General features: G+C 40.4%; 1 protein-coding gene across 19 annotated transcripts in view; it reads left to right on the top strand.

Moving 5' to 3' along the window:
- USP54 (ubiquitin specific peptidase 54) overlaps positions 1 to 25,393 on the top strand; it is a 115,774-nt gene that overhangs the window by 76,709 nt on the left and 13,672 nt on the right. For 8 of the 19 annotated variants that reach the window (XR_007122660.1, XM_047702250.1, XM_047702252.1 and 5 more), the window contains 16 exons: positions 535 to 669; positions 2,255 to 2,368; positions 2,498 to 2,580; positions 3,009 to 3,114; positions 3,227 to 3,373; positions 5,006 to 5,155; positions 6,745 to 6,913; positions 8,460 to 8,630; positions 11,167 to 11,298; positions 11,454 to 11,834; positions 12,057 to 12,288; positions 15,304 to 15,437; positions 16,734 to 16,901; positions 19,762 to 19,896; positions 20,823 to 21,018; positions 23,000 to 24,396. Coding sequence is in view for 18 of the 19 variants with exons in the window: in XM_047702250.1 (XP_047558206.1) it covers positions 535 to 669; positions 2,255 to 2,368; positions 2,498 to 2,580; positions 3,009 to 3,114; positions 3,227 to 3,373; positions 5,006 to 5,155; positions 6,745 to 6,913; positions 8,460 to 8,630; positions 11,167 to 11,298; positions 11,454 to 11,834; positions 12,057 to 12,288; positions 15,304 to 15,437; positions 16,734 to 16,901; positions 19,762 to 19,896; positions 20,823 to 21,018; positions 23,000 to 24,396 (3,850 nt within the window). In the remaining variant the exon portion in view is untranslated. Of the gene's footprint in view, positions 1 to 534; positions 704 to 2,254; positions 2,369 to 2,497; positions 2,581 to 3,008; positions 3,115 to 3,226; positions 3,374 to 5,005; positions 5,156 to 6,744; positions 6,914 to 8,459; positions 8,631 to 11,166; positions 11,299 to 11,453; positions 11,835 to 12,056; positions 12,289 to 15,303; positions 15,438 to 16,733; positions 16,902 to 19,761; positions 19,897 to 20,822; positions 21,019 to 22,999; positions 24,397 to 25,393 lie in introns of those variants that run through there. The other 11 variants (XM_047702258.1, XM_047702255.1, XM_047702263.1 and 8 more) reach the window with 8 other exon arrangements.

Genomic DNA, 25,393 nt, shown 5'->3' with positions numbered 1-25,393 from the left:
AGAGAGTGGGTGATCTTAAATGGGACTTCATCTGTAGATTTGAAATAAATGTGTTGTTGAGTTTATTTCTGGGTATTAGACAAGTCGGTCTTTGTTTTATTATTCTTTGTCCTTTGAGTAATTCTAAATTAGGAGAAGGGGGCCAAGTTTCATAGGATGAGTCCTCAGAGAATTATTTACCAAACCATTTATATATAATGTCCTTATTTACTATGGATCTTCTACCTCTGTATCAGAGGAAATGAGGTAACCCTATATTACATTAACTCATGACAGTGGTCTCTCCTAATATGTTCTTGATGATATCACAGTCAGATGGGAGAGCAAGGATCCCTGCTAGCACAGATCATGCCCTTTATTCTGACTCTTGATTTTTTACTTCTTTGTTGCTAATTTCAAGCATGTCAGCTCATGGAAAGTACATTGGTTCCATTGTCAAAAGCACGGAGACGCTAGCTTGACAGACTGGGATATGTAGAAGCTTAATAATAACAACACTCTGCTTTTTTCCTTTGTCTAACCTCTTCCCTACAGGGAATCTTTAACCAGTTTCAGTGTAGTAGTGAAAAAGTGCTTCCATCTGACACTCTCCGCAGTGCTCTGGCAAAGACTTTCCAGGATGAACAGCGTTTCCAGCTGGGAATTATGGATGATGCTGCGGAGTGCTTTGTAAGTGTTGGCCTCTGGACCTCTTTGATATGAGGTGAGACTGTTGATGGTCTCCATCAAGGACTGGGTACTTTACTGTAGTATTTACTCTGCCCTTGTATCTACAATTAGAACTAGGATTAGAACTAGGAATTTCCAGAGTTTTTCAGAGCTCTTGGGTGTCTCTGCTAATGAAGTAGGAATTGCATAATGGGTTTATTCTTTTTCCTTTGGGTTTAGAGTAGTTTTTTGCTTGCCATTGCATAAAACAGTGGCTCTTGCCTTCAAAGGAGAAGGGCTCATTAAAATACAAATTGCTGTGTCCCCTCCCTTGAGTTTCTGATTCAGTAGGTCTGGATTAGGGTCCAAAAATATCTAGCTCTAACAAGTTTCCAGGTGATGCTAATACTAATGCTGTTGGTCTGGGGACCACTGTACTTTGTGAACTCCAGCATTACTAATGATAATTAAACAGAGAATAACTGAGTCCCTAACACAAGTGTAATATGCTATTTAGGTAGCTACATTGCTCCCAGTGACTTTAGTAGAAGACTCTTCGGAACTCTGGGTTCTATTCTATCCATCAGCCTTCAAAAGACTCTGTGTATCCATTAAAAAAAAATCTGAGAGTGATCTATATTCCATTACAGGGTAAAATGTCACCAGAATCAGAGTTACTCCTGAGAAACTGGATCATATACTGCTGGTGGGAATGTAAAATGGTATAGCCACCATGGAAAACAGTTTGGCAGTTTCTTAAAAAACTAAACTTGCAAATTATCATATGGTTCATCAGTTGCATTACTGGACATGTATCCCAGAGCAATAAAAACTTAAGTTTATACAAAAACCTGTACATGAATGTTCATAGAATCTTTATTTGTAATAGTCCCAAATTGGAAACAACCCAATGCCTTTAATGGTGAATAGCGAAACAAGCTTTGGTACGTCCATACCAGAGAATACTATGCAGTAATAAAAAGGAATGACTGATTTACACATCAACTTGAATGGGTTAAAGGGAATTATGCTGAGGGGAAAAAAACACAGTATCAAAAGGTTAAATACCTACCATATGCTCCCATTTATGTAATATTCCGAAATAACAAGCTTATAGAGATAAGCGAATAGATTAGTGGTTACTAGGTGTCAGGGTTGGAATTAGGTGGGTAAGGCTGTAAAGGAATAATGTGAGGGAATCTTGTGATGAAAGTTTTATATCTTGATTGCATGGTTGTTATATGACTATACATGTGAGAAAATTGCATAGAGTTATAGACACAAATAAGTGTATGTAAAACTGTTGAAATCTAAATAAACTCTGTAGACTGTATTGATGTCCATTTCTTGGTTTGGTTATTGTACTATAGTTATGCAAGATGTTACTACTGGAGGAAAGTTGGTGAAGGGTATATGGACCCTCTACGCAATTTTTTTGAAACTTCCTATGAATTTATAGTTACTTAAAATTAAAGTTTTTTTTTAAAAAGTAGAGGTATTCTTACCTTCCAAGAGGATTACTATTTCTCTGAGTAAACTGCCTACCAAATTGTGCATTTTTCTTTTAAGTATCACTGATACACTGCTTTTGTTCTTTCCCTATTAGGAAAACCTCCTGATGAGAATTCACTTCCAGATTGCTGACGAAACCAAAGAGGATATATGTACTGCCCAACACTGCATCTCCCACCAGAAATTTGCAATGACATTGTTTGAACAGGTGAACCTTATCTTTATCTACATCACTTCTTCTTCAAAAACACTTTATGCCGGGATGTGGGGTATTAGATGGGTTCCAAAATAATTAATGACTGTGGCTGCTTGGTTTTGCTTTTTTACCTGGGCCCAGTGTGTGTGTACTAGCTGTGGTGCCACTTCTGATCCACTGCCTTTCATCCAGATGGTACATTACATCTCCACTACTTCCCTTTGGTGAGTCTTAAAGGGTTCTCTGTTTGTACCCTTAGGTACTCCGTAAGTGATTGAGTTTTCACTGATGGCATCCATATAGCTTTTATTTTTATTGCTAAGACTATGCTATATTGTAGGAACTCAGAACAACTTTAAAGTAACCTTTGTTCTTTTCCCTCCTCTCCCAACTTTTCTTAGGTTCAGTTCTGGTCAACTAGGTGGGAGGTGAAATGGGGATTCTATGAGCTTTGGATTTGGGGACAGGCGCTCATTGTGTTTGGGACAGTGAAGCTGGTCAGGACAAGGGCTTTGGTATAGTGAGCATAGTGGGCAAAGGAAGAAAATCAAACATGTGAGTTAGGAGTTTGTATGAATAATCTATTTGATTTAGTTATAACTCTGAGTAACTTCTACCATCATCTTCTACCCTTCCATTCCCTATCTTGAAGCAACCAGGCTATTTGTATGCTGGAAAGACGAGAAAAACCCTCACCAAGCATGTTTGGTGAACTGCTGCAAAATGCCAGCACCATGGGGGATCTGCGGAACTGTCCGGTGAGTTAAGTCAGGGGTAGAGTTTAGAGTTGGGAGAGGAGCCCTAAGATTTGTGGAATTGAGGCAGAGCCAGTGGGAAACATCTCAAACTAGTCTTATATATGTATTTCAGAGCAACTGCGGAGAAAGGATTCGGATTCGCCGTGTGTTGATGAATGCTCCACAGATTATCACAATTGGGCTGGTATGGGACTCAGACCACTCAGACTTGGCAGAGGATGTCATTCACAGCCTGGGTACCTGCCTTAAGCTGGGTGATGTGAGTATTAGTTACCTTTGTCTCTGACTTGGAGTTCGTGTATCTTAGTATTGCGTAAGTGCAGTGAACACTAAACACAAAGGTATATCCTAGATGACAAATTATAATATTTTATAATTAAAATATAATATATAATATAGAGTTTAATATAGAGTTTTGGACAAATATACTTGTTATATGTGTACACATACATGTGCATGCATGTACCTGCTCACATACCTCCTTTGGGTAGGTGGGAAAGGCTTTTTAGGAAAAATGAGATTACGTTGGCCTTGAAAGACAGGATGTATAGAGCTTAGCTACTGATAAAAATCAAGCAGTTTTGTTTTTTTTTTAAAGATTTTATTTATTTATTTGACAGAGAGAGATCACAAGCAGGCAGAGAGAGAGGAGGAAGCAGGCTCCCTGCTGAGCAGAGAGCCCGATGCGGGGCTCGATCCCAGGACCCTGAGATCATGACCTGAGCCGAAGGCAGCGGCTTAACCCACTGAGCCACCCAGGCGACCCAAAAATCAAGCAGTTTATAGAGTTATTATGTGCCCTACTCATTGTTTATACCCATGTAGAGTAGGAAGGTATATTTAGCCACAGGTGGAAATAAGGTAAAAAAAGTGAGCAGGCCTGACTAGGGCTCCTATGAGAGGTGAAGGGGTTAAAGTTGGTGACCTGAGTTTTATAATACAAAATTTACAGTGAGGAACCAATGTCTGTTGAGAAGATAGTGAAGTAGCTTGGAAGAAAATTGAGTGGTTTAGTGGTTTTCTGTGCATCTATTCAGAGAAATAGGGGAAAAAGACTTCAAGCCTGTGGTCCTTAACTTTGTCAGCTCCATGCCCTAGTAGGTACAGCCAGGGTTTTCCTTCAGTTCAAGAGAAGAGCCAGAAATTCTGTAGTTTCCTTTCTACTGGTTTCTTTCTCTTACAGTCCTGTGAGTGAGGAGATCTCTTGTCATTCTTGAATGTCACTAAGCTGCAACTGAGAATAAATGAACTATCTGGGACCTCATTTTAGGTCTCCTTCCCAAGGAATCTCTGACATGAGTAGGTTATGCACAATTAAATCTCCTTTTTCTAAATTTCTGTAGTCTACGTCTTCTGTATTCTAGTTTTGTTTTATTTTTATGATTTTCTCACTCATATAAGTTTCTCAAGGCAAATATCCTTTTCTTCAAATTTTTTTGTGTATGTCTTAGAACCTATGGCACTGCTAGAATTGAAGTACTGATAACCAGCATGATGGTATTGCTCCTCCTAAAGGGCATTTTTACCCCTTAGTTAGGGTCTCAGCAGGAAATTTATATTTATGGCACCAGCTGATAAGTAACTTTTGAACTTGAGTGTTTTTGTTTTGTATTTTTCAACTTTCTTGATTCCTCTTACGATAAGCATCAGCAATAAAATATTATTGAAAGTATGAAGAAACATCACCACCTTGCCAGTTTACTGCCACTCTCTGTCTTGTGTTTTGTCTTTTTAGGTTCGTTTCTGATGATTAGTATAGACTAGGGAGAATTTTAGACTGAAGAGTGGAGAAACAAGTCAGCACCCCAATAAGAAATGATGGAGTCTGCGGAGAGGTGATTTAAGAGGGTTGAGTATGTGACTGTTTTTTCCATTCTTTTTCCCCCCACAGCTGTTTTTCAGAGTGACAGATGACCGGGCCAAGCAGTCTGAACTGTACTTAGTAGGAATGATCTGTTACTATGGCAAACATTATTCTACATTCTTTTTCCAAACAAAGATCCGCAAATGGATGTATTTTGATGATGCTCATGTCAAGGAGGTAGGAATATTTAAGCCCTTCTTAAAGTGTTTGGTCACTGCAACCAAAAACTAGGATAATTACTTGTCTTCTAGTCTTCAGTGTTTATTTTCATTGTTTGATGTCTGTTTACCTGTCTGTTGAATTTATGAGAGGGTCAGTCTTGTCTTCTTCAAATAGATGGCAAGTTTCTCAGAGATAGGATGGATATATTTTCTGTTATTTTCTCTGACTTCTCACCATGCAGTCAGTACAGTTCTGTGTTTATAGTTGACAAAGTTTTTTTTTTTTTAATGTATTAATTGGTTGATTTGACTAAGAACAGTTTAATGCTTCAAATTAGGCTAGAAGGTTAGCATGAAATTCAGAATTTCAAAGTTGGAATTATCAGTGGGTAATCCTTTGTCCCAGAGCTGCTATCAATTATTCTCTGATTGTTACCTCCCTGAAATACCTTAGCATGTTTTGGGGATAGTGTAGGAAAGAAAAAAATGGGGCTATGAGAATATTTAAAGCTGGAAACTTGTTACTGTTTAAGTCACAGAGTTCATGACTGAAGTATTTAAGGTGATCTGTATAAGTTAGGAAGCTTCATGAGGTAAGATTAGCAGGAGACTCCTGACTGTAATTTACACCAATCCATGGAAATTAAGCACTGTCTTCTACAAATAGTAAAGTCTGTCACATTTCTTGATTGTCTCTGTTTTGCTGTTGTAGTTTTGGGGAATTTATATGAATTCCTTGAGCTTTAGCATTTTTATTTGAAAAATAATACTTGCCTTATAAGATTTTAAATGAGATTTATATGTAAAAAGGATTTTTTTTAGTTAAGATAATAACTTAGTTATAAATGTACTGAACATCTATTATGAAATAAGCACTATGCTAGTTGTTCAACTCTTAAGAGCACACCATCTCAGAATGTGACTGGTTCAAATTTAAGAGAGGGTGAGTTTAGGGATTTGATTGGATTGTTTCCATGCCTCTCCTGTCACTCTTGCACTGCTTTGGCCGTGCTGAATCCAGCTCAAAGCTAAGGCCGAGGTTCAGCTGTCTATTCTAAGCAGTTTGACATTTTATGTCCTGCCATGTGTGAACTCTGAAATGGAATGTCATTTATTCTAAGGCAGTCTGTGAGAGTTTCTGCCTGCTCTTTAGCTTCATAAAAGTGATTTTAATATTTAGATGAAAATTATATAATTTGTAGAAATGATAGAATTGCAAATTTCAAGCAAGGGTTTTAATCTGTGAAAAGAAATTGACCACCACAGCAGCTGAAGTCCCCTCACATAGCATGTTCACCTTTGAGAGCTTTCATTTATATTTCACAACTGAATTGATGTTTCACAGGAATAAAAGTAATTTTATTCATCAATTTTATTCATCACTTACAGGGTTTTACTGCTTTCTAAAAGGATTTAACAACAACAACAAAAGATTTAACAAAAAATTTATAAAATTTCGGTCTAAGGTCTCTTTTGTGGTTTCTTTACCCAATTTTTGTCTTTTTGTCGTTCCTATTTTCTTTAGAAAAACAGAATAGGAAGATATGTTTTGGATTGTGGATACCAAATATAACTGTCATGTTCTTCTGGTTGTTTCTGGTTCAGATTGGGCCCAAATGGAAGGATGTGGTGACCAAATGCATCAAGGGGCATTATCAGCCTTTGCTACTGCTTTATGCAGACCCCCAGGGTACCCCAGTGTCTACCCAGGACCTGCCTCCTCAGGTTGAGTTCCAGTCATACAGCAGAACATGCTATGATAGTGAAGATTCAGGTGAGCAGTCTAGCTCTTTACTTCTTTCTTCTTCCTTCCAATGTGATCACTGGACAGTTATGACTCATACTTAAATCATGAGCCCAGCACTATAGCCTAGCTTGTAGATAGAGGATCCATTAGAGATGGAAAGAAGTGCCAGCTCGTGCTGAAGCCCAAGGTGTGCCAGGCTTTGTTTCCTTCAGCCTTCAAGAATGTTGTTGCCTAAGTCACCTGGCCCTGATTCAAAAGTGAGAAGGCAATTAGGTTGATTTAGCCTGAAGTAATTAGTTTGTGAGAGAGACTCAGTGTTTAACCTTCTGATAATGTAAGATGACTGATTCTTGCTGTCAATTTAACAGTGACTTCAGCAAATTGTTAAGACCGAGAAAAATTTTATGTGTTACTAAAGACTAGTCATTTTGTTTGGGTAAGAGATTTTTGTTTTAAAATGCCAAGTGTAGTAGCAGTATCCTTCGGCCTACGAATCAGATTTTCACTTCTAATTCAACTGTTTGCAACTTAAATCACATTTTCCTGTAGAAACAATTTGCAGCTTGATGGCTAAAGTCTCAGGATAGCTCATTGAGGCTTATAATTTATTAGAAATATAAACCTAATAGTTTCGGCTTGTTTTCTAAAAAGGAGGAAAAAGAAATATCCTTTTCATTTTCTAGATCTAGGACTGCTCTGGAGTATAGTTTTGAAAGAAAAGATGCTTGTCCTTGAAATTTTTTTCCCTACCTTTTGTGCTTCCCTCCCACTTGGCATCTGGTGTTCTTCCCAACCATGTACCTACCCAAACCTTTTTCTCCCTTCATTCAAACACGCATTTCCCCTTTTGTGCTTTTCTGAGCAAGTTGTTCAGAGAAAAGTAATCTGATTGAACTAATTTACTCCAAAGGATATATAACAGCCCTAGGGCGCCTGGCTCCTGGGTGGCTCAGTCCTTACGTGTCTGCCTTGAGCTTGTGCCTACATCAGTCTCCTTGCTCAGCGGGATGCCTGCTTCTCCTTCTCCCACCCCCCCGCTTGTGTTCCCTCTCTCGCTGTCTCTCTGTCAGATAAATAAAATCTTTATAAGTAAATAAATAAATAAATAATGGCCCCATAATTTATCAGATATATTAAAAATGTTTACAATGTCAATTAAATTTTTTTTTTAAAGTGACATTTCTGGCAGTGTAGGAGAAAAATGATGGGCTGGGAGGCAACTGGTTATGTATGCCAGGTCAGCCTGGGACTCTCCATCCATATAGATCTTACTTTTCACAACTTTTTCCTTTCTTCCACTTTCCCCCATAGGTTTTCTAAAAGCCCCACAGTTTTTCACAGTGGCAGGCAAAGTGAGGGCTTCAGCAAGGTAGGGGCAGGAGTGGGAGGAATTGTTTGTGTGTCTGAGTTATCTGAAGTTGGATGTTGGGAAGAATGGCTCTGGTATATCCTTCTCACTCTTCCATTTAGGAAATTCTTGCCTTATGGACCCTTGCCATCCAACTCTTTGCCTTCCTTCTGTCACTGTCCTCTCTTTCCTTACTTTTGCGTATGTGTCTCCTCCTTCCCTCAGGGAGGGAGCCCTCCATCTCAAGTGACACTCGAACAGATTCCTCAACGGAGAGCTATCCCTACAAACATTCCCACCATGAGTCTGTGGTCAGTCACTTCTCTTCTGATTCTCAGGGGACAGTCATCTATAATGTGGAGAATGATTCCACGTCTCAGAGCAGTCGGGACACAGGTAGGGAGTTATACAGTGGACGCTGCTTGCCTGATTCAGTTCCTACATAGAGATTCTCCCAGGAAAAAGAAACTGGGGCAAGTTAGAAATGTTAGTCATGGAAAGGGAGAAAGGCACAGAACTTGGGTAATTGACTGGGATGAAAAGAAGCAACACAACTCTGAATGAACAATGATAACTCCATTACACATATGCCTATTAACACTAGCATGTCAGTAAGAATGATTGTAATGTGATTATTGATGTGATGGCTTATTTCAAAATCTGCTTTTTGTTCCTACTATATTCTCGATCCCTGTCCTTCTCATAGTTTCCCAGTAACCTTTGTTGTCTTGCTCCTCATCATGTTTTCATGTCAGGCATTATCCCAAATGGAGGGCTTTAAGAGAAGGGGCATATTTATGGGCATGGGACACTTGCTCATCACCTTGCTGGGCTTCCCGAAGGACAGAAAAGCAAAAGAAGGAAAGCTAGCCTGTTTGTTACTGTGCGCTCCATGCAGAGAACATTCTTGAACTGTTCTGTTAATCTGTAGAAGAATGTGCCTGTTGTCAGTGGAAGAAATCAGTACAGAGCATGAAAGGAAAAGAAGTGCATGACTCACTGCTGAGATGAAAAGTTTATCACCTAATGCATAGAACAGTGCCCATACTCTTAGAGACTTGGGAATTAGTGAGCTCATGGCTTCAGATTGGTGTTTCCTACTCTGTGCTTGACTTTTTTTTGAGGTTTTTTATTTAAATTCCAGCTGTTAACATACAGTATAATATTAGTTTCAGGTGTACAATATAGTGATTCAACACTTGTCATACAGCACCCGGTGCCCATCACAATGAGTGGCACTCCTTAATCCCCATCACCTATTTCACCTTTTCTATAAATATTTGCAGTATGTATCTCTAAAATAAGAAATCATTTTTTAAAATATCATTATCACACTTAAAAATATCAGTAGTTCCTAAAAACCACTAAATAACCAATGAGTATTCAAAAACATAAGTATCTTGTAAATTTTTTTATTTTTTATCATTTTTTAATGGTTTGTGTCCTTTATTCTGAATCCAAGTGTGGCCTACACTTGATAAGTCTTTTACATTTCTTTTAAGCTATAGGTTTCTCTATTTTTCCTTGTAGCTGATTGTTGAATAACTAGGTATAGTTTGTCCTATAGATTGCCTACATTCTGAAGTTTGCTGATTATATTCCTATGGTAAACTCTAGCATGTTTCTCTGTTCTCTGTATTTCTTGTAAATTGGCAGTTGGATCTGGAGGTTTGGTTAAATTCATGTTGAATTTCTTTTGATGACTATTGCATTAGGTGATTACTTTGATTATTTTTAGACTGTATTTCTGAAACTGTGAATCAGGGAGAAGCCAAATAACAGGATAAACAAGGCATATTTTCCAGGAGAGTCAGGTTTATGTTAAAGGTTTGTGAATGGCCAGGGGTAGGGGAGTGTACTCCCATTGGTGTAACATTTACAGATTTAGTTGCTCCAAGTTATTTCCTTCTTTCTGAAATCTTTCCTTTGGACCCAGAGGTAGCAAAGGATCAGATAAAAGCAATGGAAGATTATGCTGGTAATTTCTTGAAAATAGGTAGCATATCATTACCCCTGCTGGTACGTTAATTTGCACAAAAATTTTCATATATTAACATATGAAAACAAATTAGCTCTTGGTGCATTTGAGAACCTAGAGGATTTTCTCTAAACCTGTTTTCTAGTTTAATTCAGTTGCTTAATTCACCTTTGGCTTCCAGCAGTTTAGATTGATTATATCCTTTATAATCTGATCTTTGCTGTTATTATATCATACATTTACATTCTGTGGCCATGAAGCAGGGCAAGTCATGTCAAAGAGCCCATATCTCCTGGGCTTCCCAGTGATCAGTACTGAGGAATTATGAAGTGTAATCTCTGGGTGAAGCCAAGTTTGGTAAAGCACTCTTTGGAGATGGGAATGAGAATTATTCAAAGTTCAAATGCCCTTCTAAATGATTCACATTTAAGGAAGATTTAGAACTGAATCTTAAAGCCACCCACAATCAGAGCGCTCTTGTGGGCAAAGGCTGGGGAACCTGGGCCAAAATCAGATGTAATAAAAAATTAGGCTTTACTTGGTATGTGTTGGTAAATGAAAGGGAGGCTCTATCTTTTATTTATGGGAGTGAAAATATGTTGATACATGACATTTTTATACAATCTTTACAACTGTCACCTTTTAAAAATTACCAAGTAATGTGTCCTCTCTGGGTCACTGGGAAAGATTATGAGCAGAATCAAGACTGGTAATTAATTGGTCAAGAGACATTGTCAATTTGCAGGCTTCCATTAAATACTTGAGCTTCTCTGCATTTATCTGTTGACAGATTCTTGCTACACTTAAATCAGATAGCCTTGGCCTCTACATCTTCTGATTCATGGGTATACTAAATTTGTGGCACTGTTATGAATCCCAGAGGGAGACTAGGTTCTCAAGAGGATGGAGGTCAGTCTCAGAAACCAGCTTATCCCCATTTCCTTGTTCTTTCAGGACACCTGACTGATAGTGAATGTAATCAGAAACTCACATCCAAGAAAGGGTCACTGATAGAACGCAAGAGGAGCTCTGGCCGGGTTAGGAGGAAAGGCGATGAGCCACAGGCCTCAGGGTACCACAGTGAAGGCAAGCCATTCTGCACTGTTTGTCTTTCTTCATTCACTCTGGCAAACTTGTGTCATACTCCAGACTGGCTTTTCCTTTCTGCTTTCACACTTTGGGATCTGGGTATCTGTGATCATTTTAAACATTTATGTTTATTTAATTCTTTGTGTTTTTAGGAGAAACACTGAAAGAGAAACAGGCCCCTAGGAATGCCTCTAAACCATCCAGCAGCACCAATAGACTAAGGGATTTTAAAGAGACAGTCAGCAATATGATTCACAACAGACCATCCCTGGCTTCTCAGACCAACCTAGGATCTCCGTGTGTGGGGAAGGGAGGAGACCCAACTGACAAAAAGCCTCCTAGGAACCTGTCTTTATACTGTCGTGACTGGGAAGTAGAGAGTACCAGCAGTGAGTCAAAATCCAGTTCTTCTAGCAAGTATCGTCCAACTTGGAGACCCAAACGAGAGTCTCTGAATATTGACAGTATCTTTAGTAAGGACAAAAGGAAGCACTGTGGCTATACCCAGCTTAGCCCCTTTTCTGAGGATTCAGGTGAGGAGATAATTAGGGAAGAATTGGGCTTTTGAATAAAGTTGACTTACGTATTTTAAAAACCTGGATTTTCTGATATACTTAGCAAGGTACATTTTTATGCTGATGCTTTTGGAGATAGTTTAGTGAAGGAGTAGCTGGGGGGAGGGGTTGGTTATGTCTTAATTTGAAGCCGATGCTAAAAATACCTCCTTTTCCATACTTGTCCTTTGATCCGGATAGCTAAAGAATTTACACCAGATGAACTAAGCAAGCCACCTGCTTACGACGTTAAAACTGGTGGACCAAGCCCCCAGTATAAGCCCTGGGGCCCCGCACGGCCAGGCTCTCACCTTTTAGAACAGCACCCTCGCCTAATACAGCGAATGGAGTCTGGCTATGAGAGCAGTGAGAGGAACAGCAACAGCCCTGTCAGCCTGGATGCAGCCCTGCCTGAGAGCTCCAGTGTCTGCAGGTATTGTTTGGCCTTTGAATAGTGTCATTGTCCCTTGCAGCAATGTGAGCCACCAGAAGGCTTTTCAACTCACAGGGGTGGAGAAATGGAATTTATTAACAATCAACTTTCTGGGGCGCCTGGGTGGCTCAGTGGGTTAAAAGCCTCTGCCTTCGACTCGGGTCATGATCCTAGGGTCCTGGGATCGAGCCCCGCGTCGGGCTCTCTGCTCAGCGGGGAGCCTGCTTCCACCTCTCTCTCTCTCTGCCTGCCTCTCAGCCTACGTTGATCTCTGTCTGTCAAATAAATAAATAAAAAAAATCTTTAAAAACAAACAAACAAAAAAGACAATCAACTTTCTTTCTTTTTTTTAAAATTGAAATAAAGTTGATATACCATGTTGTATTAGTTTTAGGTGTACTAATAGTACATAGTGATTGGACAATTCTGTATATTACGCTATGCTCACAGCAATACATATGGTGACCATCTGTCACCATAGAATGTTATTACAATATTATTGACTGTATTCTCTATGCTGTACTTTTTATCCCCCATGTGACTTATTTATTTTATAACTGAAAGTTTGTACCTCTTAATCTCCTTCTGTTATTTCACCCTTCCCCCAACATTCTTTCCTCTGGCAACCACCAGTCTGTTTTTGTATTTGTGATTCTGTTTCTGTTTTTTATTTGTTTGTTCATTTGTTTTGTTTTTTAGGTTCCACATATAAGTGAAATCATTTAGTATTTGTCTTTCTCTGACTTTTTTCACTTAGTATAACAATCTGCTGGGTCTATCCACGTTGTTGTAAATGGCAAAATTCCATTCTTTTTTATGGCTCAGGAATATTCTGTTGTGCACATATACCTTATCTTCTTTTCCATTCATCTCTTAATGGACATTTAGGTTGCTTCCATATGTTGGCTGTTGAAAATAATGCTACCATTAACATGGAGGGGTGTGTGTGGGGGTGCTCTGTCAGCTTTCTATGACAACAGCACCCTCTGCTGGAAGAAGGAGCAAAGGCATTTGAGAAAGGAGAGAACTTTATTATGTATAAAATAATTAGTAAATAACTTATAATGGAAGAATTAGTGACTCAAAACATAGTTCTATGATCAGAGAGAAAATACAGTTGTTATTTATTCCATTTAGGATGGTTTCTTTCTTTCTTTCTTTTTTTTTTAAATATTTTATTTATTTGACAGAAAGAGATCACAAGTAGGAAGAGAGGCAGGCAGAGAGAGGAGGAAGCAGGCTCCCTGCTGAGCAGAGAGCCCGATGTGGGGCTTGATCCCAGGACCCTGAGACCATGACCCGAGCCAAAGGCAGAGGCTCAACCCACTGAGCCACCCAGCCACCCCTGGTTTCTTTTTTTTAAGGGTCACAGGGATTCTGTGTTTTATAAGTCAGTGATACTCATAATTCCAAAAGGTAATAATGATTTAATAGTGTTCACTGTACCTTATTCCTGGGGCACAGTTTGCTTTATAAATTTCAGGTTTTCTTTTTTTTTTTTTTAAAGATTTTATTTATTTATTTGACAGATAGAGATCGCAAGTAGGCAGAGAGGCAGGCAGAGAGAGAGGAGGAAGCAGGCTCCCTGCCGAGCAGAGAGCCCGATATGGAGCTCGATCCCAGAACCCTGGGATCATGACCTGAGCCGAAGGCAGAGGCTTTAACCCACTGAGCCACCCAGGCGCCCTAAATTTCAGGTTTTTATATGTTGTTTCTACTGAGTTGCCACAGAGGCAAGTTTCTTAACAGAGTTGCTGTTTGCAAAGAGTGACTATATCTTCTACAAGGGTGTTAATCACATCCTGATATTTTCCCACTGCTTATCACTCAACATGGGATCCAGAATTGTCCAATCACCTGTTAAGTTTACACATGAGGGGGTGCCTGGGTGGCTCATTGGATTAAGTCGCTGCCTTTGGCTCAGGTCATGATCTCAATGTCCTGGGATCAAGCCCCACATTGGGCTCTCTGCTCAGCAGGGAGCCTGCTTCCCCTTCTCTCTCTGGTGACTCTCTGCCTACTTGTGATCTCTTTCTCTGTCAAATAAATAAATAAAATCTTAAAAAAAAAAAGTTTAGGGGCGCCTGGGTGGCTCAGTGGGTTAAAGCCTCTGCCTTCGGCTGAGGTCATGGTCCCAGTGTCCTGGGATCGAGCCCCACATCGGGCTCTCTGCTCAGTAGGGAACCTGCCTCCTCCTCTCTCTCTCTGCCTGCCTCTCTGCCTACTTGTGATCTCTATCTGTCAAATAAATAAATAAAATCTTAAAAAAAAAAAAAGTTTACATATGAGAAGATGGCTACAGAGGTATAAGAAAGAGGAAGGCAATTCATATGAGAGCTTATGTTTATTAATTCATTAAATAAATTTTGTGCCAGCTAGTGCTAGATGCACAAAATGTGAATGAGGTGATATAAGATGGGGGAACTACTTTCAGAAATAGTTTAGTAGGTATTTTAACTATATATTAGCTTGATGTTTTATTGTTTTTTAAAAAGATTTTATTTATTTAGGACACCTGGGTGGCTCAGATGGTTAAGCATCTGCCTTCGGCTCAGGTCATGATCCCAGGGTCCTGGGATCAAGTTCTGCATTTGGCTCCCTGCTCCTTGGGGAGCCTGGTTCTCCCTTTGCCTCTGCCTCTACCTCTCTCTCTCTCTGTCTCTCATGAATAAATAAATAAAATATGTTTTTAAAAAATATTTATTTATTTTTAAAAACATATTTTATTTATTTATTTGAAGATTTTATTTATTTATCAGAGAGAGAGGGAGCGCAAGCACAAGCAGGGGAAGCAGCAGGCAGAGGGAAAGGCAGGGTCCCCGCTAAGCAGAGAGCCTGACGTGGGACTCGATCCCAGGACCCTGAGATCATAACCCGAGCTGAAGGCAAATGCTTGACTGACTGAGCTACCCAGGAGCCCCTGTTTTATTGTTTTTTTGAGGGAATTTAGTTGTAGGAATGTTGCAGTTTATCACCCTTCTGATGTTTTCACTAAACTCTGGTTTGCTTTTGAAGGGATCCAAGTACTAAGAGATCAGCTGGGTTGGCACCTTCCTGGCGTCATATCCCAAAGTCTCACAGCAGTAGCATACTGGAGGCAGACTCCATAGCATCCAGGAGTAACTGGACAAAGAATCAGCCCCTCTCAGGTAAGCAGAAAGACACTGGATCTCGAGGCTGGATTTGACTGCCAATTCTATTTGGAAAATAGCCTTACCTGAGCCCATCTGAAATTAGAGGACAGTTGTATTTTAAATTTTCCATCAGTATGTAAATATGGAGGCATTTGAGCCATTCCATCTTTAGATTTATCTGTTTTTTGCCCTTCATCATGGCTTGCCTGTTTGTTCTTTACTACTTGGGGAAAGCCCTTGTGGGAATAAGAAGGAACAGAAATATGGTGAACAGTGTCAGTAGCACCTGTAATCCTCAGAAGAATAAGTTCTTAGTTTTTTTCCCTTGGTATAGAGGAAGCCTCATGAGAATGGATTTCTCATTGTTTAGTTCTATGAGTTGAGATGACAAAGGGAGACATGAAGGCTATGGGTGAAACTAGGGAATAAGTAGGTCAGACCTATCCTTATATATCCTGCCTCTATATCCTGTCCAGTATCCCTGTTTTCTTTTCTCTAATTGAGTACCTTGTGTCCTCATATTCCCTCCTCCCCCTTTTTTTTGAAGAGTGCATGGGCAGGGGGAGGGCAGAGGGAGAAAGCGTCTTAAGTGGACTCCACACTGAGTGCTGAGCTCAATCCCATGACCCTGAGATCATGACCTGAGCCGAAACCAAGAATCCGATGCTTAACTGAGTGTACCACCCAGGCGCCCCTACAAACTCTCTGTTTTACTGGATGTTTTACCAACTCTTTAAAGAGATACTGGAAGTTAAGGCCGAGAAATTGACTTGCTTAAAGATTCCCAATGAATTAGTAGCAACACATAGCTGAGAATGCTGTCTGTTAAGAGCATGGATTATGAATTTAAGCTATTCGACTTTAGTTCAGCTCTACCATTTATCATCTTTGTCACCTTAGGCAAGTTATTTGTTTATTCTCTTTGTGTCTCTGTTTCTTTATTCCTAAAATGTGGGCAATAATAGCATCTATTTCATAGGTTGTCATAAGAATTAAATGAAGTAATATGTGTAAAAGTACTTAAAACTATCCATCACAGTTTTAAATGCTCATGGTAAATGCTCAACCAAATGTTATTTTTCACATTGTTATTGTTCTAATAAAGCCACTCAATAAGTATATTACCATCATCATTATAATCCATAGCCCAGATTTCACCCTGAATCTGATGTGGAAAGCACCGTCTAGAACATGAACCCCAAATTGAATCGAGTTCCAAAGGAAAGGCAATGCAGTGGCCATAAATGCAGCAGGTGCCTAGTCTTCTTTATGGAAATGTGACAATTTTTTTTCTCCCTTGCTTATATTTAGGTGGGGAGATATCTTCCAAAAGCGAGCTGGATGAACTGCAGGAGGAAGTGGCCAGGAGGGCCCAGGAACAGGAACTTCGAAGGAAACGGGAGAAGGAATTAGAGGCAGCTAAAGGGTTTAATCCTCATCCCAGCCGCTTCATGGACTTGGATGAACTGCAGAATCAGGGTAATTGTTGTGAGCATAGGTTGTGGGTGATGGGGACAGAGAGAGAAGAGGGGGAAAATATTCAGGCCTGTAAATTCCTAAACTATTTAGCTAAGTTGTATTTTATTTTATTTATTTATTTTTAAAAATATTTTATTTATTTATTTGACAGAGATCACAAGTAGGCAGAGAGGCGGGCAGAGAGAGAGGAGGAAGCAGGCTCCCTGTGGAGGAGAGAGCCCGATGTGGGGCTCGATCCTAGGACCCCGGGACCATGACCCAAGCTAAAGGCAGAGGCCTTAACCCACTGAGCCATCCAGGCACCCCTAGCTAAATTGTATTTTATCATAATTCACTCATTTTAGTGAGAACTAGTGAAAATAGGTGACAAGTCTATTGATTGGAAGACAGGCACTGATTTTGGGTTCACCTATTGAAAGTCTATAGTTTAGGGATAGTGTACTGTTCACGAAAAATATTTCCCATGAATATCTGTAGAAGGTATAAATAAAACTAGTCATAATTCAGAAACAGCACAACAGGGCAGTGGGTGAGCTACATTGATGAGGGAAATTCTGCTTGCTGGGCAGAAATATACTCTTGAAATTGCCCATCTGGAGCTTCAGGGAGGTAAGTCTACCAAACAGGTTCTAAGAACACAAAGCTTGATTTGCCTTTTGATCCTCTGTTGATTCGTTTCCCAATCTCATACAATTTTCATCTACTTTACAAGACTTCATCAACTGCCCCCACACTAGTTACTTTTCTTCTTCAATTGCTTTAGGATGTCATTTTGTATCAGAGGAGACTAGTCTTCAAAATAGGAGTTTAAAAAGACTGAAGTATATATCTTAATTAGACTCCTGAAACTTATATCTCTGTTTTTCTTTCTATGAAATGAATTTATTGTTCTTATTATTCAGAATCCCCAGATGTAACAAATTACGGATACTATAGCAGTGCAAAGAATAGGGGTCAGTGCTGTTTTGGATGGTTGCTTTCTTGTTGACCATTTCCTACTTTTTGTCAACAGAGAAGCTTAGTGGGCTAATTTAGGGCCTATTTGGGGACCATTTTTCTCCTCTAATCCTGCTGTCTTTTGATTTGCTTTATATTTTCCCAAGGCATTGTATCTGTTTCCATGTTAGTTTTAAATTCCTAGTTCCTTAGTTGTCCCTGCATTTGGATAATTTGGATAGTCTTCTTTTCCTTTTCGTCCTTAAGCTATGTCACATTTGGGTCTCGGGTTTATATTGTTTCTGAAGGAGGAGTCTTGTCATCTCCTTCCCTTACTTTTTTTCCTTCCTCTGTTAGTTGGGCAGTACATGAAAGTTGAGAGAGAATCCTTCTGGCCACATTTCATTGGCAGTTCTCCATATACTTTGATTCACAATCTCCTGGAAGAGCAAGGAATGGAGTACTAAGATTCTAAGATTAGAATTAAAATCTAGTATGGTGATTGATCAACTGTAGTTTGACTGTATGTCTATAGAGAACTTTTTTGTTTCAATGGCTCTCACTACCATCTCTGATTATAAAGATTATATAGATTAAAAAAATTTTTTTTTTAAGATTTTATTTATTTATTTGACAGAGATCACAAGTAGGCAGAGAGGCAGGCAGAGAGAGAGAGGGGGAAGCCGACTCCCTGCTGAGCAGATCCCAGGACCCTAAGATCATGACCTGAGCCGAAGGCAGAGGCCTAACCCACTGAGCCACCCAGGCGCCCCAAGATTATATAGATTTAGTCAATGTTAAATATTACGAGAAAACTTTAGGCTGTATCTCTTGATGGACCTGAATCCCAGGTTCTTCAGTACAAACTTACTACTTCCACAGCCTTCCCATTGCTCTCTAAAAGCCATGGTGAATTAAGGAGTGAATATTAGGGGTTCGGAAAAGCCTTTCTTATCCAGCTGGAGGTAAGTGGTGGATGGGGACATTATGAGAGAAATGACTCTGACATTTTGATATTTTTTCTTGTGAGCTTGTGAAAACTCATCATTAATCCCAATCGTGGGTGAATTTACAATACAGCTTACTACCAATTTATGGTTATGATTGAGTAAAAGCCAAGAGGGAACATAAACTTGAGTGTTCTTTTACAAAAGTTGGCCTTACAGTACTTTCTTGCTTTTTCATCTGGCACTGTACTTGAACTCTTTTGTGCCTGCTTCGGTAGACATTTGCTTTCAGAAGAGGAAGGAATATTTCATGCTCAGTGTATGGGAAAGTGACTCCTGCAGTCAGCTTAGCAAGGAAGGGTATGATGAGAAAAATACTTATCACTGCTGATGGAACGTATGTGCTTGCACACCAACAAGGGTTGTTCAACCGCCCTGGTAGGTGTATTAAGTTTAGGAACTATAGAGCACTTCTACCCAGGAGGTATACTAATTTTCCAGTTGAGGGTGGCATAGAGAGGACTGAATTGATGTAGGAAAGAAGTTTTACAGGTGGGTTTCCACAGAGTCGTGAAGCCACTTTTGCCTTAACACAGCAGTAGAGGTCTCCATGGAGGTCTGGGAGATTCTGACACTGGCTGGCAAGATGTATCTTGTTGCACTGTGGAAAAACAGATCAGTTACAGGCATAAGAGTCCACCCTTCTGCTATAGACAATACTTTGGTCTTTTCTTGAGGGTCCTCTTAAGAGCTCTTGGAATTGGAATATGTGGTGGATAATGACATACTCCTCTTTAATGGCCTTGGCATGTCTTGGTTAAGGCAAAAACGGATGTCCTACATGTTTCAGAGAATTCTTCATGGCAATGAAGAGTTAGAATAAAGGTAGATCAAAGGCTCAGCAAGGAGCTGTGTGCACTGAAGGGAAACGTCACTACATAGAAAAAGTTGGAACGAACTGTAATGAAAATGAAAAGTGCTGGCCCTTTCAGGGAGGAGTGACGGCTTTGAGAGGTCCTTGCAAGAGGCAGATTCAGTGTTTGAAGAGTCGCTGCATCTGGAACAGAAGGGAGACTGTGCTGCAGCTTTGGCTTTCTGTAACGAAGCTATCTGTAAGTAACTCTAACTGCTATAGCTATGGCAATTTTAACTAACTTTGCGATAGGTATCATTAGAGTCATCACTCAGATGGGATGAAAACAGCTTTTATGTCTCCTCACTGTTACTGTCCCAAACTGAGTTCCTTTAGGCTATCTTTGCCCTTCGGATAAGTGTGCCACATGCTGTCACTGTGGCCTATGGATATTTACTGGAATAACTTAAGCCAGAGTCCACAGGTGAACTATCCAGTCATGCCTACCTTCTTATCCCAAGATAAAGTTAGACCTCAGATTTGAGGTTAGTCTGCTCTTTCTCTAGTCACTGACTAGGTAGGTGGAGCTTATGGCAAGAGGAAATGAGTATATTGACCTCGACTTCCCAGGCCTGTGACTTTGCACCGCATATTTGATTTGTGTTTCTGCCCCGCTTTCCTGGTATGCCGCACCATAAAGTTACAGTGAAGGACTAAGGCTTAGAATTTGTATCTGGTTCTTAAATGTAACCCACAAGAAGCTGTGTTCTGTAAAGACAGATGCAGATTTGGATCTTATTTCTGCTGTTGGCTGTCGGGAAGGGGAAGTTGGGAGCAAAGTGTGGAGACCAGAGTCGGACAGGTCAGTTGCCAAGGACGAGAGTGACAGTCTCTAAGATGGAAGCACCAGTTTCTCTTCCTGACTCATTTTAGTTTAGCTTTTTGTTTGTTTGTTTGTTTGTTTTAATTCGAATTAACCTGTTTGGCCTCCATGGCTTCCATGAATGTTCCTTAGAGCCAGAGAAGCTCTGTAGCCTGGACAGTATGTGCATGGTCCACGCCTTGCATTCCTGCTGCATATTTTGAGTTATACTGCATATCTTTGCTCATTTTTGGTTCAATTTTATTTTTATTTTTGTTTGTATTTTGTGTTCTGTTTCTGCTATATTTTCTTTTGCATTTTAGCTAAACTAAGACTTGCCCTGCATGGTGCCAGCTCTAGCACGCACAGCAGAGCCCTAGTCGATAAGAAGTTGCAAATCAGTATTCGAAAAGCACGGAGCCTGCAGGAACGCATGCAGCAGCAGCAATCATCGGCACAGTCGTCGCAGCCCTCAGCCTGCCTCCCCTCTCAGGGGGTGGCCCTCCCTCAGCCAACAAGGTAGTGCCTCCGATCCACTGTAGTTTATGGACACCAGGGGAGGAAATGACCACGGGTGCTCCATAGTCAGAGCTCTCCTTGTCTTGGTGTCTACAGAGGACAGAGAAGAGTCCTCTGGAAAGATTTTCTTCTCAGGTCAGACATACGGTGGAAAGCTCATCCCACTGCTGGTCCTTTTCTTAATAGTTCATAGAAAGATACAGAAAGTATGGCATAATCAATAGACTGTCCATATTTCCTGTGGGTGAGTTTGTCCTGGGACTTGTGTAATAACATGATTATTAAATCTGTACATATTATGTTTTCAGACATGGCAATCTGAGCTCTATTGTAATAGAAACTATGTGATTTGTTTTGGGGATTTCAGTGCTTCCTGTCTCTGGTGAAAGCAGAGAAAGCAGTCTTTGCTCTGACTGAACCATAGAGAAGAGACACAAAGATTCCTTTTGTTTTGCTTTGCTATGGGCAGCAATAGGAAAAAAGTTCCTGGGTCCACTCATGTAGTTTTCACACTTTAGCTCTTGAATTTGGTTCTATTCAAAATACATAGATTTAAGTTAAAACTAATTTTGGCTGTTAATAAGCCTACGTAGTTCTCAGAATATAAATATTATAAAAACAGCTAACATTTATTGAACATTTTTAAAAAAGTTTTTATTTATTTATTTTTAGAGAGAGCAGGTGAGCAAGAGAGAGCTGGGGGAGTACAGAGGGAGAGGGAAAGAGAGTATCCCAAGCACACGTCACATGGAATGCAGAGCCCAATGTAGGGCTCAGTCCCACCACCCCAAGATCATGACCCAAGCTGAAATCAAGAGTCAGATGCTCAACTGACTGAGCCACCCAGGCACACCCATTTATTGTCCAGGCACTAAGCTAAATACTTCAGTTCTCACAATAACCTTAGGAGATCAGGACTGTTACTTAGTGATATTTTCTGAAAGAGGAAACTCAAGCTCAGGGAGTAAAATATACATAAGGCACCCAAAATTCTTCAGCTAGTAAGTGGTAGAAGTGTGGACTTCAAATCCAGGTCTGTTTCACTCCATGGGTCTCCTCCATAAGTATAATGATATATTCTTCATAATGTTGTAAGGGTAACTGGGTGGCTATGACCACAAAAGTTGATAGTATATTATCATTCAAATTTAATGCTAATAGCTAGGATCTTCCTTTTTCTTCTTTTCTCCTACAGTATACTCTAATAGTTGAACACTGATCTGAGAACCTGATGTGAGATATGCTTGAATATAAGCAATTTAGGCAGCTAAACTCGTTCTAGAAAACTTACGCCACTTAATATATGTGAGTAATTGAGGCTTTTATTTAAGTGCATCTAACAGAGTTTTTTAGGTCAGAAATACAAAACAATTAGTAAGAAACCTAGTAAATGCGGTTAATTTCTAGTCTTACTCTCAAATCTCAAGAGAGTCACAATGCATTACTTTGGGAATAATAAAACCAAATCCAGATTATGAAAACACACTTGAAGTGGCTGAATTCTATGTAATCCCATGAACCTGAATTACACTGTACTCTGTAAATGTGCCTTTTGGTTCTTTTGGCTGGTATGCCTCTCAGGACCCCAGGTATAAGTGATTTCTAGGCTTTGCTCACCTTCATGTCATCTGCATGTGGGATTAGCAATTTTTATTTTTTAATTTGCAAGAAGAATATGATTGGAATGGGACTTCAAAGGCAGTGAAGACTATCGACAAGGACTTCACTTAATATTACTGTGTGGAACTTTGGTGAGGTCATTTAATAAAAAATATTACCTAGTGCTTGGGTGTGAGCTGACCATGTGCCTGCCTTCTCTTGTGAACCTCTGAACTGTTGACTCTACTTGTGCTTGTCTTTTTGTTTATTTTTACCATTCCCTTTGTGGATGGCTAGAAATGGGAACCAAATGAACAGGTCTTTTTGTAAGTGATCTTGTCATTTAAGGCTGCTTATGACTGGTTCTCTCCATTTATTTCAGTGAACAGCCTATCCCGCTCCAAGTATTGTTAAGCCAGGAGGCTCAACTGGAACCCTGCACGAATACAGAGTTTGGGGCCAGTTCTTTCATCCACTCACCTGCTTCCTGCCATGAGTCGCACTCATCACTATTCCCAGAGTCATCTGCCTTGTCTGCCTCACAGCACAATTCCCCTAGTAGGTCTGCCTCAAACCTTCTGACTTCAGTTGAGGAGGACAGCATTGACCCCTCCGCACTCCACAGGCAGGCCTTACCTAAAACACCAGGGAGGACTGAGAAGAATGCTCATTATGGTTGGGAACCATTGGATATACCAGAGGGTAAGCTGCAAGGCTACAGGGTTGACAACAGCAGCTGTACCAGCTTCCCTCCACAAGAAGGAAGAGGCATTGCTCAAGAACAGCTATTCCAAGAAAAGAAGGATCCTCCTGTCTCATCCCAGGTGATGCCTTGGTCACGCTCAGCTGGAACAGATACCTCTGAGAGAGGAGATGTTCACAGCCTAGGCTGTAGTCCTTCCAGTTCATCAGCTCAGCCCAGCCTTCCCCTGTACAGGGCCTGCCACCCCGTAATGCCTGCTGCTTCCTCACCTATGCTTCACTCTCCTGATACTGTGCAGAAAACTAACCAATGCCTCCAAGCCCAAAGCCTCAAAACTTTGTTGACTTCAAAAGTGGATGGAGGCAGTGAGGATCCCTATAAGCCAGAGTTTCCCAGAACAAAGGGGCTTGTCCGCTCACTAGCAGAGCAGTTCCAGAGGATGCAAGGTGCCTCCACAAGGGATGGCATAGGTTCCCAGGATAGAAGTTTGACAAATAGTCTAAGGAAGAACTCTTCCTCTTCTGACTGTAAGCCTCCCTTCCTCCAGGGTCAAGGGAAAGGCCACTGGCCTTGGGCAAAACAACAGTCCTCCTTGGGTGGTAAGGACAGACTACCTTCCTGGGAAGAGCCGGCTAATTATCCTTCTGTTGCCATGAACTCTGGGCAGCCTAATAGTGAAACTTCTAGGGGAAGACAGCCCAGGTTGGCAGAACCAAGCATGAACCAAGGAAAGCCATCTCAAGTGAGAGATGCTAGGCCTAAGGAACTAGGCAGCAGTGTTGACTTGGGGACTTCCTTGCCTTTGGACTCTTGGGTGAATGTCACGAGGCTCTGTGATTCACAACTTAAACATGGGGTCCCTGGGCCAGGAATGAAGTCCTCCCCCCATGATTCCCATACCTGTGTAGCCTATCCGGAAAAAAACCACATCCTTTTGCATCCACATTGGAACCAAGACACAGAGCAGGAAACCTCAGAATTGGAGTCTCTCTACCAAGCTAGTCTTCAGGCTTCTCAAGCTGGCTGTTCTGGATGGGGGCAGCAAGATGTGGCCTGGCACTCCTTTAACCAAACAGGTAGGGATGCAACCATGGGCAGGGGGAGTGGGGGACATATAAAAGCTGAAAGGGAGAGGACAAGATCAGAAGAGGGATGGTAGTCTGTCCAAATAACATCCCCAGCTTAGGAGGTAGTAGCAGATCTTCTGATTTTATTCAAAAAGACTTTAGGACAAGAGCTAGACTTTTTTCTAGCTAGAGTAGAATCATCATTGTCTAGTTCCCTCCTCCTAAAAGAAGAGATCAATGAATATATGCCCAGGGCTTCAGCAGTATGCAGTGCTAAGGAGTGGTTCATAGGTCTTTGAGAGGGACTCAGAATGAAATAGGGGAGACTGAGAAAAACAAGTTATCCTTCTATGGCTTAGGAGCTTGAGCTAATTCAAGGTCCAGTTTCCAGATCCAGCTTGTAACAGGGATGCCCACATTCAGCCATATCTCCCAGTGTGGCATTGCCAGATCATACTGAGCCAGAAATATTAGGTTCTTCCTTGATCTCTTCAGGAACTACCAGGTATAGAATTTTCAAGATTGTATGCCTGTTCACTGACTACCCCTTAGATTATATTGTGTAAAGAATGAAGTCTACACCTTAAATGGACTTCACAGATGTAGTTCTGGAAACTGAAGACATGAAGAATATTTATAACTTTGAGGTACTTGAGAACACCAACGCCTGAACTCTTTTCCTGGTTCCATCATTAACTGTCAGCATAAATTTGGACAAGTCACTTACTATCCCATGGCCAACTTTATACCTGTAAAATTAGAGAATGGGTTCAGTGATTTTTTTTAAAAGATGTCTTCCTACTCTTAAAATGATGTATGTGATTCTATGAAATTGAACTCATAGAATTTTATCTTTAGCTCGGTATGACAGTTTCCATAACAGCACAGGTTCCTTGCATGCTGCCAGCTGATGTTTAAATACAGCCATACGAGTATTTATTGAGTACCTAGGAGCTGTTCCTAGAAGCTGTTAGTGGGGGGATATCACATAAATATAAGATTTGAT

This window comes from Lutra lutra, chromosome 14, assembly GCF_902655055.1.
Source record: "Lutra lutra chromosome 14, mLutLut1.2, whole genome shotgun sequence".
NCBI classification, from domain to species: Eukaryota; Metazoa; Chordata; class Mammalia; order Carnivora; family Mustelidae; genus Lutra; species Lutra lutra.
Note: the sequence above shows the minus strand (reverse complement) of the source record. Positions and strands in the feature narration are given on the sequence as shown.